Source organism: Ostrea edulis, chromosome 5 (assembly GCF_947568905.1).
Source record: "Ostrea edulis chromosome 5, xbOstEdul1.1, whole genome shotgun sequence".
NCBI classification, from domain to species: domain Eukaryota; kingdom Metazoa; phylum Mollusca; class Bivalvia; order Ostreida; family Ostreidae; genus Ostrea; species Ostrea edulis.
The window spans coordinates 49,602,999-49,623,192 of NC_079168.1; the positions used below are offsets into that span (position 1 = coordinate 49,602,999).

Sequence of the window (20,194 nt, forward strand, 5' to 3'; positions counted from 1 at the left end):
TTACCTTACAAGTATGGATTAAATTGTTCTACATGTATATACAAAATATAGTTTAATAATTCTGATGCAAGTTTATACAATATCTTTATAACCATAGAAACAATAATTCTGTGGAGCCTCTTCTCCTTTCTAATGCATCATGGTGCCCTTCTCTGGAAAATTTGATAAACCAATATACCAGAACATATCTTTTTTTTTTTTTTGCATTTGAGAACAGAATCCCCCTGCACATCCTAATACATCCAACCAGAAACAAAATGTGAGTGTTAATGAAAGAAGACACTTACCACTTTTGCAAATTAAATGTACTTGAAGAATAAAATATCAGTTAGTAAACTTTTATGTGGGTAATAAAGCATATTTGCACACACACACACACACACCCACACACACAAAACAACAACTTACTCATTTATTTTTCTAGATAAATAAAAAGGTATGCCTTAATGCAAGCACCTACATCTACATATAAAGAGAACATGAAATACGTACCGCAAGGTTTTCTGTCGGATTTCAGAATAGCTAGGGAATATCACACATTCAAAATGATGATATCCATTCAAATTAATTTCTACAGATTGCGAGTTGCATGAATGAATAACTTGCATTTCTCCCAAAATTCTCTTCCTTTATAGAATCATGTCAAGTAAAAACTAATATCTTCAATTCTGTATAAGTAATTCAAGAAATTGTGGAAACTTACTTCTTGGCAAGCTTCATCACTATCTGTCTCTTCTTTAGTTTTCCTCTGTTGGGTGGCCCTAACTTTCTGGTGAAACTTTGAACCTATTAAATTTTTGCATATACTATACAAGTACATATATGTTAAAAAAAACAACAACAAAAACCTGTAGTTTGTTATTATACCTATGTCCTTTCTATGTATTTAATTATTCCTAAGGGTTGTTTTAAATTGTTTCATATGTTATTAGGGTAATCATATCATTACATTAGGCGCTATACATTAATAATAATAATTATGCATTTTAATTCTGACACAATGAATATTTTATTCACATGTATGTGCACATCGATTTTAAATTATCTTTTCTTTCACATTTGTAAAGCGCTTTAGAGAACTAATGTTGATAGGGCGCTATATACATCTTTTAATTACAATTACAATATGTGTAATCAAAGAATTTTATATCAATTTGAAATACATGTACTTTTGATTTTCAGTGGAGTCTCAAAATTATTGGAACTGTACATAACTCTGCATTATAAACTTGACTTTCAGATATATAATATAGAATTGAAATTCCATACACAGCAGTTGTAAGGCAGTGATTGGACATGTCCTTCATTTATTTCAAAGTGCATGTACAGTGTATATCTAGTTTACCTACATGTAGGTCTCAATCAATTACCTTTCTTAACATTTTTCTTCCATAAAACAATACTTTGTCCCTTTTCCTAAAACGTGGTTTTCTTGGGCCTCCAGTCTGACTTGGCAACACTTGTAAAAGATGCAAGGAAATAAATTTGCTATTTCATAGGAAAACTGTCTCTATTAATTTACATGCAATTCAAACAGGTTCATCAACAATTAATCACAATCTGTCCAGTTTCACCATATAAATACATGTATGTAAATTACATGTATGTTGAATTATATTTGCAAACAGAAATATCAACCTACAGAAAAGTAACATTACAAAATTGTGCGGAAGATAGATATTACATGAATTGCCATAAATTATGTCATACATCATTGGCTGAGATTGTGATTACACACCATGTTCTGAGTCATTACATAAACAGGATGGGCCTTCAGTTACTAGTCTCAAAACCATCATTTATACAAGGGGAGACACTTACCTTTAGATCTTAACTTCCAGACACCAAAGAACATTACAATAATAAACGTGGCTACGGCTACTCCAATCATGATCATGATGCTCTGTGATAGACAAAATAAGTGAAATACTATTATGATCAATGTTTTCTTTTAATGATATAACAATTACAAATTGTTACTTTTTCCATTCAATCTACTTGTTCATTGTATCATATGCATATATGTAAACATAATAATGTTTTTGGCAATGCAATTAGCAACTGTTTTAAATTAGCATTCATCTTGTATTAAAATAATACAAATTAAAAGAATAAGAGTAAAGCAATCAGGACAGACTCATATTTCCGAGGACAATGGGAAATACTGGAGACTAAAATACATCAGCATGTTTCATATCTTTCAATATCTCATATAAATGTCTTCAAAATTATTTTCGTTTTGGGTTATGGTCCATGTGTGGGCACTGTGGTAGATTTGTGTGATTTTAGACATCATGTGACATGGTCATATAAACAGCAAGTGGATGCTCGTAAGGTCCTTCTACCACTCAAATAGAACGAAAAACCAGTTTTGTTGTTATTCATAATGATTATACAATGCATAATCAGTTTTTGTTTCAGCGTCGGAATGTATGTCATGAATCAACATTCTAACTAGCAGCATCCAAATAAATGTGTTTCTGTTGTTATTCATATCAATTCAAAATTCATATAGGGCGTAATAAATTCAATATTCGAACATACACAGGAAGAGAAAATATAATGAAACACATATTAATGTATGCCATTAGATATTAACACTGATATCTAATCTGGTTTAAAAACCTATTTGGCTACCCATTAATGCCTTATTAGGCATCCCTTACAAATAATCACTATGTTCACTGACTAGTATCACCCTGTTCATTTTGGAGATTTGAACTAAGCTCAGAAATACTAGTAGACTTGGAGTAGAAAATCACTAAAAGGCAGAAAACATGTATTCTGCTACATGTTTTGGGAAAAAGATGGCCTCAAAATCTAACATCGACAGTCTGGAACATTTTTGTGAGGTGTAAAAACATGTTCCAATATCATATAAATTTCTTTGTTTTGATGCTTTCTTTATATTCATATACTTTTCGCAATTATATGGATTTGCATGTTTGCTTTTTTATTAAATGGGACAGGAATTACAAGTATCCTTCATTAACAATTTTTGCCAGTCATATGTTAAAGATAACCTCATACATAATAACATATTTACCACTGCAAACTATTTTCCATTAACATACATGTAACTGAATAGATGATTAAAAAAAAGAGAGGATCTTAAGGACACACACAACATTTTTCAATAACAGATAATTTTTCGTGACATTTTGGGTACAATTCATTTGCATCCTATCTTCATTCTGCAAAAAATTGGAATATATTACCAAGTTTGTTTTAGAGTTAGTATATTTTGATAGTTCCCAATTGTGGAAAGTAAAGATGTAAAGTCAGTTATTACAGAAGGTTATATACATAGACATTACTCAGTTATTGTAGCATATATACATGTATTTTGTTGCGGAAGGATTGATTAATCAAAGAGTTCTAAATCTGCGTGATATTACAGTTTCTGTTTCATTTAATATATCTTCTATTTTTATGCTCCTATACGTGTATTTCAGTTTTATAATTTATGATAAAAGTGATTGAGACTTGGAACTAGATCAAATGTTGTAATTTATTAATATGGTTGATATATTTTTCCAAATAGAACACCGAATCTTAAAAATGTTCAAATTAATTTACTTGAAATTTTGTATAAAAATTCAATATTTTTGCCAATAATTTAAAAATTTGGTCTCCAACCTCCACTTTTTTCATTTCCATTTTAAATTTTAAGACAAGACCTTGAAAATCATGTGAAATTTTAGAAATTGACTTTACTCCTAATATGTCTTAATAAATTCTCAAATTTGATATCATGAATTTTTTCGTATATCAAGTGCAAAAAGGTCATTATTTATTTCCATTACTTGTATTAAACTATTATTTTATCTGTATTTTCAGAAGACATGATTATGTATCTATTTTATGTAATGATTGATTTCTGTAGCTTATATTGCGTTGACACCAACAGACAAATCAAGTTTAATTGGATAAATTTTAAGTGCAAAAAGGTCATGTTTAGAACACTGTAGCTCAATAACAAGCATTGTGACCCCAGTTTTTCTTTTCAATTTCCTAATTCTCCTTCAATGTGGAAATTAAAAATACACTTCCCAAAAAATTGACATTACTCCAAATGTCAGGTGCGAACCTCTTTAAACTGAAAGAATGAGGTTGTGTGGTATTGGCATTAATCTTGTAAATAATTTTTTTTTTCAATTTCAATGCAATTGTCATTTACTGAACGTGTAATACTACTTTAACAATGGAAGTAGGGTTTTCACAAAACATCAAGTTGATGCACAAGTCTGAAAAATTTAACAATATGCAATACGGAACTTTCGGGATGTGCCGGAACGACCGATTATATTTGACGTTTATACACCACAGTCACGTGATAATAACCAATTGTAGGGCAAAGTTGACATTGATACAAATGGTGTTTCGCTAGCAGACGGTCTGTAAAGAGCTATGCGCTGTCCTACGATGACGATCCAAGTCACTATTGGTGCTTAGTACCTAGGAGTAAATTACATGGAAGGGAAAAGGCGCATTCAAAAGTGTATTATGTGAAGTTTTACCAATATCCTCAAGATATTCCCTAGATTTATTTCCCTCGCCAACTCACATAATTTAATCAAAAGCTTTTTCCTATGAAATGGTTGTAGTGATTCCTTACTTTCAAAGATAGCATTTAAATCCAGGAATTTGATAGCAAATGAAGTATCCCACGCTTGATTACATAGTTGTTATTGTAATCCGGAAGTGACATGCCCTACAATTTACGTTCAACGCCCGATAAAATTCAGAGTGGGTCCGTATCTCGAAAGTTCCGCATTATGTATCATAAAAGTCATCAATATTCAAGACAGTTATTCTGTACAAAGACTTACATATTTAGAAACTTTTGAATGTTTGTTTTTTCAAAGCCAATTAACCTTTTATTTATTAGAGGATTGATTGGTTTTTTTTATGTCCCTTCAAGAATTTTTCACTCATATAGAGACGTCACCAGCTGTAGATGAAGACCTACATGCTTAGCGCTCAGGGCTGTAGCAGTGAGGGTTTTTAAACATGCCAACGCCTGACGCAACACCCATTTTTAATGTCATACCCAAACTTTCGCCAGAGTTCGTTTGCTCACAAACCAAACTCTTCAAGTTATGCATTATGGGATAGGGATTTCCAAGGAACTACAAAACCATGTGGCCGCGTACACTGTTTGACGTCACTGTAGAATGACACAAAAAACATAACTTCAAACGTAAGCAGTTCAAGTCAGAAACGTAAACATCAAGTTCATTACTTTACACGATAATTTTAACAGAGTTTCCCTACTTTTTAGTGATCTTTTTATCATTTAATGTTTAAAATAAAATCCACATTTTTATATCAATGCTCTTAATTTCAATATTTTCAAGCTTTAACTACAAACTACTTGTTAAGTGTTATTTGCCCGCATGAGAATCGCGGACTCACAATATACAAATCTGTTTCTGTACTGCGTCAGCCGGGAGAAGTCTATACACAGATGAGGCCTCAACGGGGAGTTCGAGGTCATATATGAAAGACCTGTGATTCTCACTTCTAAATGCCAAGCCACTACCTATTTTAACATCATAAGTTTGACGTGGCCATGGCACGAGCGGAGCTCGAACTCACGACTTCCAGGTTACGAAGCAAACGCTGTACCACTGAGCTACCACGAATTTGCACCTGATGCAGGTGCAGATAATAATCATTGCACTGTAAATAATACACGGTTTGCTTGTCAAGTATACACATTGCTATTGGTGTTCACGTGAAGATCTAATCTCTGTCTAAGCAACTTATGCATATCTAGGCCTACCTAAATTAAACCAAGCAGGATCAGAAACTTAAGTCAAGAAAGGGCAAATATGTCATCTTCAGTACAATCGTTATATACCATTCAGCTGCTTCACATAAAGCTTTAAAATGCAATTTATGTTCAGAAACAAAAGTAAATACCATGGTGACTTCAAATTCAGACACTAATTGTTTGAATTCATCTATAGTTTCATTCACTTTCATCTTCAAATCTTCCATCGCCATTTTCATTTTCAATTCTGCAGATAAGAAGTAATTCATTCGTAGAGTAAGTCGAATATTTGTTCATTGAACGACATGTAATATTTCATGAAGTTGATAAGAAACATTCGTGCAAGCATCAAATTAATGGGTCAGCCTTTATTCATTTTTCTTATAATATGTTTGCATGAACAACGCCCTTGATATAACCTCATGGTAACCGTATTTATTTATTTTCCTAATTTGCATACTCGTGAAACTGACAAAGTTTTTAATTTAAAAATTCTTGTCAATGGTTGTTTATTTATTTATTTTTTCAATCTCAACCCAAGCTAAACTCCCCTAAAAGCAGCTCTACGACATAGCTACAGGGTGTACCTATCTTGTAGAAAACGGTGGGTCAAATTTGCCAAAATATAAGTTCCTTTCTTGATATTTTCAAAGGGGCACCGCAGGGTTCTATAACTGGACCAGTAATGTTTAATATTTTCATCAATGATCTTTTTTATTTTGTTAAAGACCCAGCTTTGTACAACTATGCGGATGACAACACCCTATCCCATTCTGATTTTGTTTTAGACGATGGTTATAAATACACTTCAAAAGGAAAGTGGTATTCTCATGGACTGGTTTTCAGCAAACAAAATGCAGGCTAACCCAGAAAATTTTCAAACAATCTCTCTCGGTAGAATTTCAAGCAATCTGTCTCGTTAGAATTTCAAGCAATCTCTCTCGGTAGAAAGACACATGATAAAAGTATAACTTTTAACTTAAATGGTACAACTCTTGCCTGCGAGGAAGAAGTGAAACTGCTTGGCGTTACTATTGATTTTAGTCTTAATTCCCATATCTCAAATACTTGTAAGAAAGAAGCTCGTCAATTAAATGTACTAAAACGGATAGGGAAACATCTTTGTAGGTTGTGTAAACTCACCATCTACCAACCATTCTTTTATCATGTCAAACTTTAGTTACTGACCTCTGGTATGGCACTTTTGTAGTGAACAAAATTATTTTTTTTTTTTTTTAAATCGAAAATATACAAGAGCAAGCTCTACGATTTATATATGAAGACCATATTAGTACAGATTAACCAACTCCTAGACAAATCAAATCTTCCCTCACTGAAAACTAGGCTTATGAGAGTCATGGCCCTTGACGTTTTTGAAATTGTAAATAAACAACGTCCTCTGTTTCTGCAAAACTTGGTTCAGCTTTAAGAAATTCAAAGTACAATTTCAGATATCAAAAGACTTAGGAACGACAAAGGCTAGGCTAAAAACTATTAGGTATGGTAAACAGTCATTCAGCTATATGCAGCCGCCACACTGTGGAACTCCTTACCTAAATATGTAGGGAAATTCACTGACACTTGGGGGGTGGGGGGGGGGTGGGCTTGCAGATGAAGCTCCTGTCAAGGACAAAGTGTGGAGGTGCATGGCTGAATGAATGTATCATTTTTCAATTTGCTGGTTTTATGCAAATTTTGCAGCCTTTCATCTGCAATACTGCCAAATGCTTGAAAGCTTTATTTTACATGTATTCTATTTTTTCTTCTTAATCCTTTTTGCATGCTTTGTAATTTAATTATTGTAAACAGCTATTCATTTTTATTAGGCCGTTCTTGGCACACTGATTTTGACTACGGATAACTCAGTTTACCTGATGAGGATATAGGGCTCACGGCGGGTGTGACCGGTCGACAGGGGATGCTTACTCCTCCTAGACACCTGATCCCATCTCTGGTGTATCCAGGGGCCCGTGTTTACCCAACTATCTATTTGTATTGCTTATAGGAGTTATGAGATTGATCACTGTTCGTTATCTTCACCTTTCAATTATTCTATTATTAGTATCTTTTTCCTTATCTTTAGTTATAACAGTTATAGTGCTTCTTAACAATTGTTACTGCTGTGGTTTATTTAGTCCTTGAATTTTATAGGCAAATGCTTTTCTTTCATTTGTATTTTTAAATTCTTAATGTGTGAAAATGTTTATATAGTATGCGTGTAAATATGTATATATGTGCTTCTGCATGCTTACCTTAAATTTGTGATATTTTGTATTATATTTTGTCTGTGATAGTCGGTTTAAGAGCTCTGTAGAGCTCATGTTATTCGTTTCTGTATTATACACAATGCCGACTTTAAATAAAATTTACTTACTTACTCCCGTTCTACTTGTGTTTAATATATACACCCTGAACATGGTTCTACGTACGACCATTTACAACTATACAGTTCATGAAGCTGGCTCAAAATGACTCTATACCTCCATTGTTTTAATATTTTCCATACAATATAAATCTATAGACCTCTACAGATATAAATGTCTTAAATGTATGGTTCTCTGATTTGCGCACAGGGGCTTGCTCCCATTTAAGGTATAGTTCCAACCTCATGTGACTTAGCCTTATTATGGGTTCAAACTAGAAAGAAAAAAAACGAACTGTGTTAATTTCCACTTAATGCAGTTTAATCAAATCAATAACAAATGAAATAGTATATGTTCCCACCTTTTTAAAGATGTCATACTTATCGGAGTTATGGTGCGCCAAATTGTCATAACTCAGCTTATTGATGATATATTTCTAATTTGACTGGAATCGAAGGCCTGGATGATGAGCATGCTTCTCTGATGTCACAATTGGTTCACCTTGAGTACCAAAATGGATTATAGGTTGGGAGATGGCTTTTTGGGTAAAATCAACATTTGATGTTTTATTTGGAGTAAAATCTATAACCCATTGTGCAGACAAGTGTCGAGTGCCTTCTAAATCAGATGTCGTCAAGGGTTCTGTCGAATTCAATTATGAAATCATGACCCACAATAACAAAAAGAGATGTGTCAACTGCAAAAAGCCATGTATATTTGACTAAATTAGAAGTTATATCATTCACGTATAACAACAATAAGAATGGTCCTAATACAGATCCTTGAGACACACCTGTTTCAGTATCCTTATATGTAGATAGATAACCATCTAAGACTAATTTTTTAACTCTGCCACTTGTATATATAGTTTTCAATCCAATGATATAGATTATCCTGAATACCATTCTGGTTTGATTTGTATAACAAGTCCTTATAACAGACCCTATCAAAAACCATAGAAATGTCACATGAAACTTTAACATCCTGATTTTGACTAGTGATTACTCCGTTTGCCTGATAAAGATATAGGGCTCGGAGCGGGAGTGACTGGCCAACAGCGGTTACTTACTCCTCCTGAGCACCTGATCCCACCTCTGGTGTGCCCATGGGTCTGCAGTTTGCCCTTCTCTTACTTTTGTATTCTTTATAGGAATTATGAGATTGAAACCAGTAAACCGGAAGTGATAAAATAATTAGATAGGTTATATATGGAATATGTTTTGATTCCAGCTGACAAAGCTTGTAACAACATTGTTTCCTAAGGCTCATTATTACAAATGTATTTTAAACCTGGCATTAATTCCACATTTGGTAATCTTACTTACACTCTTGCTTTCCTTTCAAGAGATGAAATTCTTCAAAATCAAGCCCCAGTTTTAATTACATTTTGTTTCCCGGTAAATGAGACGAATGGATATGAGTTATCGTTCCTATACTGGGTTCCTAAACTTCACAAAACCTTGACAAGCATAGATACATTGTTGGATCCAGTAAATGTTCTACCAAGCCCCATTGAAAATATTAACTGGTGTGAAAGAGAAACTTCAAACGTATTGTGCCACGACGTATGCCAGAAGTGGTGTAAATCAAATGTGGATTCTAAAATATTCCAAAGAACTTTTAGTAAATTTTAAATCACAAAACATTTCTCAAATCAACACATGCCAGAAGTGGTGTAAATCAAATGTGGATTCTAAGAAAATTTAAAGAACTTTTAGTAAATTAGAAATTAAAACAACAACAACAACACTTTTCTCAAACCAACAGCATGAACACGTATGACTTTTCAACACTTTACATGACCATTCCTCATGATGAATTAAAGACTAGTCTTTTTTACATCATAGAAAGTTCCTTCTTCTATAAAAATGGAGAGGAAATATTCATATCTTGTGATCATTCATTCAAAAAATTACTATGTTAAACACCACTCTGATTCTACGCAAAAGTATTCTGAAGTCGATATCAAAAGATGCTGGAGTTCCTCATTGACAAGATCTTCGTAGTCTTTGGTGATCAGGTCTTCCAGCAGTCTGATGGAATTCCCATGGGCACGAATTGTGCTCCTTTATTAGCTGACCCGTTTATATATTATTACGGGCAGAATTTATTCAAAAAGCTTCCATATGAGAATAAAAAATGTATCATACTGTGGCTTTCATTTAGATACATGTACATCGACGTTGTCATATGTCGATTTGATATATTCCAGTGAACTCGAAATAAAATTCACAAATGTTATGGTACCATGCGTTTAAAGTTTCTCCTTCAGCGCTGTATTTTTCTGTGAGGCGCAAAGTTAGGGACTTGGTAAAACATTTACTCGATCCAGCAATGAATCTCTGTAAGTTTTTTTTTTGGTGACGTTTTGGAATCCAGTATAGGTAAGGTAACTCATATTTATTCGCCCCGTTGACTTGGAGATTAAATGTGTTTAAAGATGAAGCGTGATCTTGAAAGACCTGCCAATTTTGTATAAGAACTAAGAGGACATGATGGTAAAAACTAGTCCCGACAACTCATTGCCAAATACAGGCTTCAGAACCTTTATCCAAGAGTTAGCCAAGGCACTGAAAGTTTCAGCAGTCCTGTCTCAGTCTACAGCTCCAGCATAAATACGAGTTCATTAGTTACAAGGTATGCATGAAAGTTTGTTAGAAGTTTGCAGGTGATCATGACACAGGAGACATGTATCCACAGAAGTATCAATTTTACCACCGCTTAACCACGACGAAGATGACTCGATGGTACAATGACAACGCGAACTTTCAACAGTAGTTACCTATATGTTGATTAAAGGGAGAAGAAGGCACACGGAGAGAGGAATAAATGAACTTATATTCAAGGGGAAGTCAATCAGTATTGTTAGATTTAAAAAAAAAAAGAAAAAAGAAAAAAATTTAGACAGCTCTTTCAGTGAAAATGAACATACCATCAAAAGTCGAGATATGAATATACATACATGTATGTACATATATTGGTTAGCATCGCCATCGTGTAATCGTCATTGTACCAACGCGGTGATGGTATGATGGGATGCAAGGTAGCAAACCCGATTCCACGTGAATTCATAACAATGGCTCAATGACCTCATTGACTATTTACTAAACACACTGTAGGGTGATGATTTCTATACACACTGTAGGATGATCATTTCTATACATACTGTAGGGTGATCATTTCTATACACACTGTAGGATGATCATTTCTATACACACTGTAGGGTGATCATTTCTACACACTGTAGGATGATCATTTCTATACATACTGTAGGATGATCATTTCTATACACACTGTAGGGTGATCATTTCTATACATACTGTAGGGTGATCATTTCTATACACACTGTAGGGTGATCATTTCTATACACACTGTAGTATACACACTGTAGGGTGATCATTTCTATACACACTGTAGGGTGATCATTTCTATACACACTGTAGGGTGATCATTTCTATACATACTGTAGGATGATCATTTCTATACACACTGTAGGGTGATCATTTCTATACATACTGTAGGGTGATCATTTCTATACACACTGTAGGGTGATCATTTCTATACACACTGTAGGGTGATCATTTCTACACACTGTAGGGTGATCATTTCTACACACTGTAGGATGATCATTTCTATACATACTGTAGGATGATCATTTCTATACACACTGTAGGGTGATCATTTCTATACATACTGTAGGGTGATCATTTCTATACACACTGTAGTATACACACTGTAGGGTGATCATTTCTATACACACTGTAGGGTGATCATTTCTATACATACTGTAGGATGATCATTTCTATACACACTGTAGGGTGATCATTTCTATACATACTGTAGGGTGATCATTTCTATACACACTGTAGGGTGATCATTTCTATACACACTGTAGGATGATCATTTCTATACACACTGTAGGGTGATGATTTCTATACACACTGTAGGGTGATCATTTCTATACACACTGTAGGATGATCATTTCTATACATACTGTAGGGTGATGATTTCTATACATACTGTAGGATGATCATTTCTATACATACTGTAGGATGATCATTTCTATACATACTGTAGGGTGATCATTTCTATACACACTGTAGTATACACACTGTAGGATGATCATTTCTATACATACTGTAGGGTGATCATTTCTATACACACTGTAGGGTGATCATTTCTATACATACTGTAGGGTGATCATTTCTATACATACTGTAGGGTGATCATTTCTATACATACTGTAGGGTGATCATTTCTATACATACTGTAGGGTGATCATTTCTATACATACTGTAGGGTGATCAAGCTTAATCAAGATTCATATTCATACATTACATACCGATCATGTATTTCTTCAAGAAGTCATTTGTGTATAAAAAAAAAATTTAGGTATTGATCTTAATTTACGGAAGCGTATTGCTGCCAGTTGATATGAATTTTTGCTATGTCGTACGTACGAGATATTAAGTCGTACGAACGAGATACTAAGTCGTACGTACGAGATAATAAGTCGTTATTACGAGATAATATGTCGTACGTACGAGATACTAAGTCGTACGAACGACATAATAAGTCGTAATTACGAGATAATAAGTCGTATAAACGACATATACTAAGTCTTACGTACGACATAATAAGTCGTTATAACGAGATACTAAGTCGTAATAACGAGATGATATGTCGTAATAACGAGATACTAAGTCGTGATAACGAGATAACAAGTCGTACGAACGACATAATCAAGTCGTAATAACGAGATACTAAGTTGTACGTACGACATAATAAGTCGTAATAACTAGATAATAAGTCGTAATTACGAGATAATAAGTCGTACGAACGAGATACTAAGTCGTAATAACGAGATAATAAGTCGTAATTACGAGATAATAAGTCGTACGAACGAGATACTAAGTTGTAATAACGAGATAATAAGTCATTATAACGACATAATTAAGCCATATGAATGACATAATTTCACCAAACAACAAATATGGACGGCAGAGAAACAGTTGACGTGCTTGGGAAGTTTTATATCAAGATTGGATTTAACCACCAAGAAATTTTGCAGTCGTTAGCTTTTTTATAATGGGATCGTGATAAGTATTAGAAGCTTGAGACGTCTTTTGGCAAAATGGGTTTTGTTTCGCCCCAAGGGTTATTCGAATATTCTTGCTGTGGCTATGTTTAAAACGGAACAAGTTGACAAATCAGGTCAGTTACATGGATATAAACTGTAACACTTGAAGTGTATCAAGAATGGTTTTGTTGTGAATCAGGAGAGTGTTCGATTGTTGCTTCAAGTTGTTGATCCAGAGGGCGTTGAAACAAGACAGCGAAACAGACTTCAGAGGCGAAAATACTTATGCAGTGGACCAGATTTTGTATAGTACGTAGACTCTTATGATAAAATGAAGCCATACGGATTTTGCATAAACGGTTGATATTGATAATTTTAGCTTGAAAATCACCGGAAGTTTACATGAATTTACATAAACCTTCAAGTTATCTGTAACCTGCATGTACTCATTTATCTCTCGTCCAGGTTTTTTTTTTCACATTGTAAACAATGAAACAATGTAACAAAAGTGTTTACTAGTATATGTAGTAAAGAATGTGTTTCTTCTGGTTCGGTTGCCTGCATACATTATATTGTTCCTAATCGTATAAAGAATACATGAAATGTTTTGGGAACTGTATATAGCGAATTCACTTCTTGCACATTACGATGCCTCAGCAGCCTTGTTTACGAAAATTCCTAAGATTCTTCTTCAAAAAGTTCCCAGGACATATCTGAAATCTAGGGAAATTTTAAGGTCAATTTTAGACAAAATTTGGATGTAAATTAAAGCTGTCTTAGGAATATCCTACACTATTGACATTCATTGACTTTGGACTTTGACAGGGGATCCAAAGGTCGTGGTTTATACAAACTTAATATTTCATGATAAGGTATAAAGAAGACACTGCATGTCTTGTAAATTATGGAGGAATTGTTCCTGAGAACCAATCTATTTTTACTGTTCTCTGCACATCTTTCCTTTGACAGAAGTGTGGCATTTCAGTTGAACAAATTAGATTCCACTCAGCCTACATGTATGAATATTTTGTGCCGGTTTGGTTGAATATTGACCCTCTGGTTCTAAATAAGTTTAAAATTATAAAGTTTACAGATGGACAGATAGACATAAATAAATAGACACCAGACAACAGGTGACCCAAAAAAGTTTTTAGCTTCAAATAGCTCAAAACTAATGAAGACCTTGTTCCTGTTCAGCAAGAAGCATTGATCTAGTTTTCTATGATCAACTCCCATGAGTACAACTGTAATTTGAATTACATGACCTTGACCTAGACACCTTGAAATTCATAATACTCTGTCAGAACACAAACGTACTTTGTGTCAAGCATATTGTCACAGTTTCAGGAATATCTCTTGAGAAAGTTTTATAATCTTGATAAAGACCCAGGTACAAGATCATAATTCTAGGACCTTGACCTTGATGAAAATTAGAATTGGCAAAAAGTTCATAGTAAATCATTAAGTACCATACAAGCTTTTATGAAAAGAAAGAGTTACTATTGCCTCTTGGTTATATGTCTATGCACCGTATAAAAATTCCAATGAACATACTCTCCATCAAAGTTTGGAGAAATTACAAAAGCTTTAAATTATAGTCACAAAAGTATTCAGTTTTCCATTGGAGACATAGCGAATGAAGGTCAGGGCAATGCTAAATTCTTGCTCTGTACTGGTATAGTAAAAAACTCCTACTCTTTGAATCTGTAGCTTTTACTAAATGTAAAAGACTAAAGTGTTCATGAGTGTATTTTTTATGCTTATGATCTCGTTAAACCCACTTTTAAAATATCTCGTACAATGTACGTACGACTTAGTGTATGTCGTTTGTACCACTTATCATCTCGTTATAACGACTTAGTATCTCGTTTTTACGACTTAGTATCTCGTTCGTACGACTTATATCTCGTAATTACGACTTACTATCTCGTTATTACGACTTATTATGTCGTTCGTACAACTTGATATCTCGTTATTACTACTTAATTATGTCGTTCGTACGACTTGTTATCTCGTTATTACGACTTAGTATCTCGCTATTACGACATATTATCTCGTTATTACGACTTAGTATCTCGTTATTACGACATATCATCTCGTTATTACGACTTAGTATCTCGTAATAACGACTTATTATGTCGTTCGTACGACTTAGTGTATCTCGTACGTACAAGTTATTATCTCGTTCGTACGAGATAGTATCTCGTTCGTACGAGTTATTATCTCGTCATTACAACTTAGAATCTCGTTATTACGATTTATTATATCGTTCGTACGACTTATTATTTCGTAAATACAACTTATCATCTCGTTATAACGACTTATTATGTCGTATGTACGACTTAGTATATGTCGTTTATACGACTTATTATCTCGTAATTACGACTTATGTCGTTCGTACGACTTAGTATCTCGTACGTACGACATATTATCTCGTAATAACGACTTATTATCTCGTACGTACGACTTAGCATCTCGTACGTACGACATATTATCTCGTAATAACGACTTATTATCTCGTACGTACGACTTAGTATCCCGTTCGTACGACTTAGTATCTCGTACGTACGACATGGCAAAAATTTATATCAATTGGCAGCAATACGCTTCCGTATTAATTACTGTGTTTTATTTTGGTAATTTTACGGATATAAGATCTTATGCCTCTGTTTTATTCCTCTTCTTACCCTTGTAAGGCGCCTTAGAATAATTTGTGTTATACAATGCACTATATAAATTTCATCATCATCATTGTAGTAAAAGGGGAAAAAAACAATAAAAAGAAAACACATCAGCAAATATTAATGGTAGATAAATATGAAATATGAAAAATATGAGCCGCCCAAGAAAGACAACAGACTGTAAAATATTCCCGCTTCATTCACAATCATAAGTCATATACAAATGTCCAGCAATCCAAATATCATATCCCGAGGCTTCCATTTACTCAACATATTCGTGGTTTCTTTTTTTTTGGCCGATCTTCAAGCTGCAAATATGCAAGTAGAACTTCAGCAGAGAATTTTCATTGAAAATTTTCAGTTTGTCCGAAACATAATGGTACACTCCGCTTCATTTACAACAAGACTGGACACGATATTCTGGGGCCTGTTTTACAGAACAACTTACGACAAAGCCTCAAGTCTTAAATTCTATTACACAGTTATTACTTTGAATGAATTAAGTAAAACTTTTCTAAGGCTTAATTTTCAACATTTTTGTTTTAAAATGTCGCATTTGGGGTCAATGATCTTACAATAAACTGGTAAATTCCAATATGTAAAGTTGGTCGTAAGTCGTACGTTCTTTTGTAAAACGCGCCCCTGATTATCGTGAGATGATTTTAATTGTTTTTGAATAATTTTACTGTGAATAATCATTTTTCGTTATTTTTACAATATCTATCCCCATCTACAGATGTCTATGGAGCGCCAAATTAACATAAACTCAAATAATTGAAGATATCTTCAATTATTTGAAGATATCATCAATTCAATTATTGCTCTCTTTAATTGAATTAATGCGCGCATTAAATCAATTATTGCTCTCATCAAATGAATTAATCCTCGCTTCAATTCAATTATTGCTCTCATCCATTGAATTAATGAGAGTAATAATTGATTTAATGCGCGCATTAATTCAATTAATGAGAGCAATAATAGATTTGATGCACGCATTAATTCAATTATTGCTCTCTTCAATTCATTTGATGAGAGCATCAATTTAGTAGAAATATTGCTCGCAATAATTAATTTAGAGCTCGGTTTAAATAATTTGACGATCTCTTTAATTCAATTGAAGATATCTTTATATCATTTACAATGCTTTTGTATAAGGAATTAATGCGCGCATCAATTCTTTTAAAGAGAGCAACAATTCAATTAAAGATATCATTAATTCAATTGTGGATATGTTTAATTGAAGATATCTTTAATTATATAGTTGATCTCTCTAAAAGAATTATTGCTCTCTTCAAATGAATTAAAGATATCATTAATTCAATTGCAGAGAGCAATAATTGAATTAATGCGCGCATTAAATCCATTATTGCTCTCATCAAATGAATTAATGCGCGCATCAATTCAATTATTGCTCTCATCAATTGATTTAATGCGCGCATTATATCAATTATTGCTCTCTTCAATTGAATTGTAGCGCGCATCAATTCAATTGTTGATATCATTAATTCATTTGAAGAGATCATTAATTCAATTGAAGCGCGCATCAATTCAGTTGAAGAATTAATGCTATCATCAATTCAATTAATGCGCGCAATAATTCAGAATTGAAGATATCATTAATTATTTGAAGAGATCTTTAATTCAATTGTTGCGTGCATCAAATGAATTGATGATATCTTCAAATAATTGAAGATATCTTCAATTATTTGAGTTTATGTTAATTTGGCGCTCCATAGATGTCAACATCCAAAAATACAAGTAGCCATGTGTAGTGTTCAAGAAAGAGAGAAAAGAGAGAATTTTAGCTCTAGGTAATCAAAAATATCATAAATCTTTTAACGCTTATTAATTTTGGAAAACTAGTTGCGATGGCCTAGCGGTTAGAGTGGTCATCTCGGATCCGGGAGGCACGGGCTCGATCTCCGGCGCCGAGTCAAACTTAACACGTTTTTACATAGTGTCTCTCCTTTCTCCAAGCTCCCAACATCAGAAGTGAAAGCCGCGGTTCCTTCATATGAAACCTTAACACCCGAGGACTCGCGTCACGGTAGGTGATCTCACAATAAAGAATCCTCACTGAGCACTACGGCCCTGAGTGGCATGCGTGGCACTGATCATGATACCTCTCTACATGAGTGAAAAATTTATAGCACTGGTACCGTCTCTATATGAGTGAAAAATTTATAGCACTGGTACCGTCTCTATATGAGTGAAAAATTCTCGAATGGGACGTAAAACAACAAAGAAACAATTTTTGAAATAGAATACACGATACTAAGCATGGCATGCACCATGAAATAAGATAAAATACATTATACTAAGTATGACATGCACCATGAAATAAGATAAAATACACGATACTAAGTATGACATGCACCATGAAATAAGATAAAATACATGATACTAAGCATGACATGCACCATGAAATAAGATAAAATACATTATACTAAGTATGACATGCACCATGAAATAAGATAAAATACATTATACTAAGTATGACATGCACCATGAAATAAGATAAAATACATTATACTAAGTATGACATGCACCATGAAATAAGATAAAATACATTATACTAAGTATGACATGCACCATGAAATAAGATAAAATACACGATACTAAGCATGACATGCACCATGAAATAAGATAAAATACACGATACTAAGTATGACATGCACCATGAAATAAGATAAAATACATGATACTAAGCATGACATGCACCATGAAATAAGATAAAATACATTATACTAAGTATGACATGCACCATGAAATAAGATAAAATACATTATACTAAGTATGACATGCACCATGAAATAAGATAAAATACATTATACTAAGCATGGCATGCACCATGAAATAAGATAAAATACACGATACTAAGTATGACATGCACCATGAAATAAGATAAAATACACGATACTAAGTATGACATGCACCATGAAATAAGATAAAATACATGATACTAAGTATGACATGCACCATGAAATAAGATAAATTACACGATACTAAGTATGACATGCACCATGAAATAATTATAGGTTATAGACTTTGTATGGGAAAATATGATGACCGAGTTTTTTGGCGTGAAGACGGACCGAGTTTGCGAGGTCCGTTCGCGACAAAAAACGAGGTCGTCATATTTCCCATACAAAGTCTATAACCTTTTTATTATATACTTTCAATTTCATTTAGAAACTAACAATAATTTTATTTTTAACAATAACTTTATCGGTTTAACTGAGTAAAAGATGAAAAACACGAAAAATTTGAAAATTAACGGCGTAGAAATTTGATTGTGACGTAATGTTTGCGGGCCGGAATGTAAACTTTTAAAGAAAAAAGAAGAGATGAAATTGAAAGTATATAATAAGATAAAATACACGATACTAAGTATGACATGCACCATGAAATAAGATAAAATACACGATACTAAGTATGACATGCACCATGAAATAAGATAAAATACATGATACTAAGTATGACATGCACCATGAAATAAGATAAAATACACGATACTAACCATGACATGCACCATGAAATAAGATAAATTACACGATACTAAGTATGACATGCACCATGAAATAAGATAAAATACACGATACTAAGTATGACATGCACCATGAAATAAGATAAAATACATTATACTAAGTATGACATGCACCATGAAATAAGATAAAATACATGATACTAAGTATGACATGCACCGTGAAATAAGATAAAATACACGATACTAAGCATGACATGCACCGTGAAATAAGATAAAATACACAATACTAAGTATGACATGCACCATGAAATAAGATAAAATACATGATACTAAGTATGACATGCACCATGAAATAAGATAAAATACATGATACTAAGCATGACATGCACCGTGAAATAAGATAAAATACACGATACTAAGCATGACATGCACCGTGAAATAAGATAAAATACATGATACTAAGCATGACATGCACCATGAAATAAGATAAAATACATGATACTAAGTATGACATGCACCATGAAATAAGATAAAATACATGATACTAAGTATGACATGCACCATGAAATAAGATATTTTTGGATGCATGTTTGCAAAAAATTAAGAATAAAACATGTTCAAAAAATAAAGGCATACAGGGATTAGTAATTTTTTTGGCTAAATGTCTATCAATAGACAAACTTTTTAGGTATTTTGAAATTGCTGTGATAATGCTATTATATTGCATTACACAAACTTCATGGAGATTATATAAGCATTGTAATTTTTCTAAGGCAAGGAAATTACAATCACTGTCAAAAAAAT

At 33.3% G+C, this 20,194-nt stretch overlaps 2 protein-coding genes across 5 annotated transcripts in view; one reads left to right on the forward strand and one right to left on the reverse strand.

Moving 5' to 3' along the window:
• Positions 1-6,035, reverse strand: part of LOC125649127 (patatin-like phospholipase domain-containing protein 7) — a 50,098-nt gene extending 44,063 nt beyond the window's left edge. The window contains exons 1-6 of one of the 4 annotated variants that reach the window (XM_048876368.2): positions 5,929-6,035; positions 1,822-1,903; positions 1,371-1,459; positions 704-786; positions 493-522; positions 288-308 (exon numbers count right to left, since the gene is read on the reverse strand). In XM_048876368.2, coding sequence (XP_048732325.2) covers positions 288-308; positions 493-522; positions 704-786; positions 1,371-1,459; positions 1,822-1,903; positions 5,929-6,018 — 395 coding nt within the window. In that variant the 5' untranslated portion in view covers positions 6,019-6,035. The remainder of the gene's footprint in view (positions 1-287; positions 309-492; positions 523-703; positions 787-1,370; positions 1,460-1,821; positions 1,904-5,928) is intronic. The other 3 variants (XM_048876370.2, XM_048876369.2, XM_048876371.2) reach the window with 3 other exon arrangements.
• A 4,619-nt stretch (positions 6,036-10,654) lies between these two features.
• The window catches only part of LOC125649132 (basal body-orientation factor 1-like), a 90,531-nt gene continuing 80,991 nt past the window's right edge, over positions 10,655-20,194 (forward strand). The window contains exon 1 of the mRNA XM_056164717.1: positions 10,655-10,779. The gene's annotated coding sequence lies outside the window, so the exon portion shown is untranslated. The remainder of the gene's footprint in view (positions 10,780-20,194) is intronic.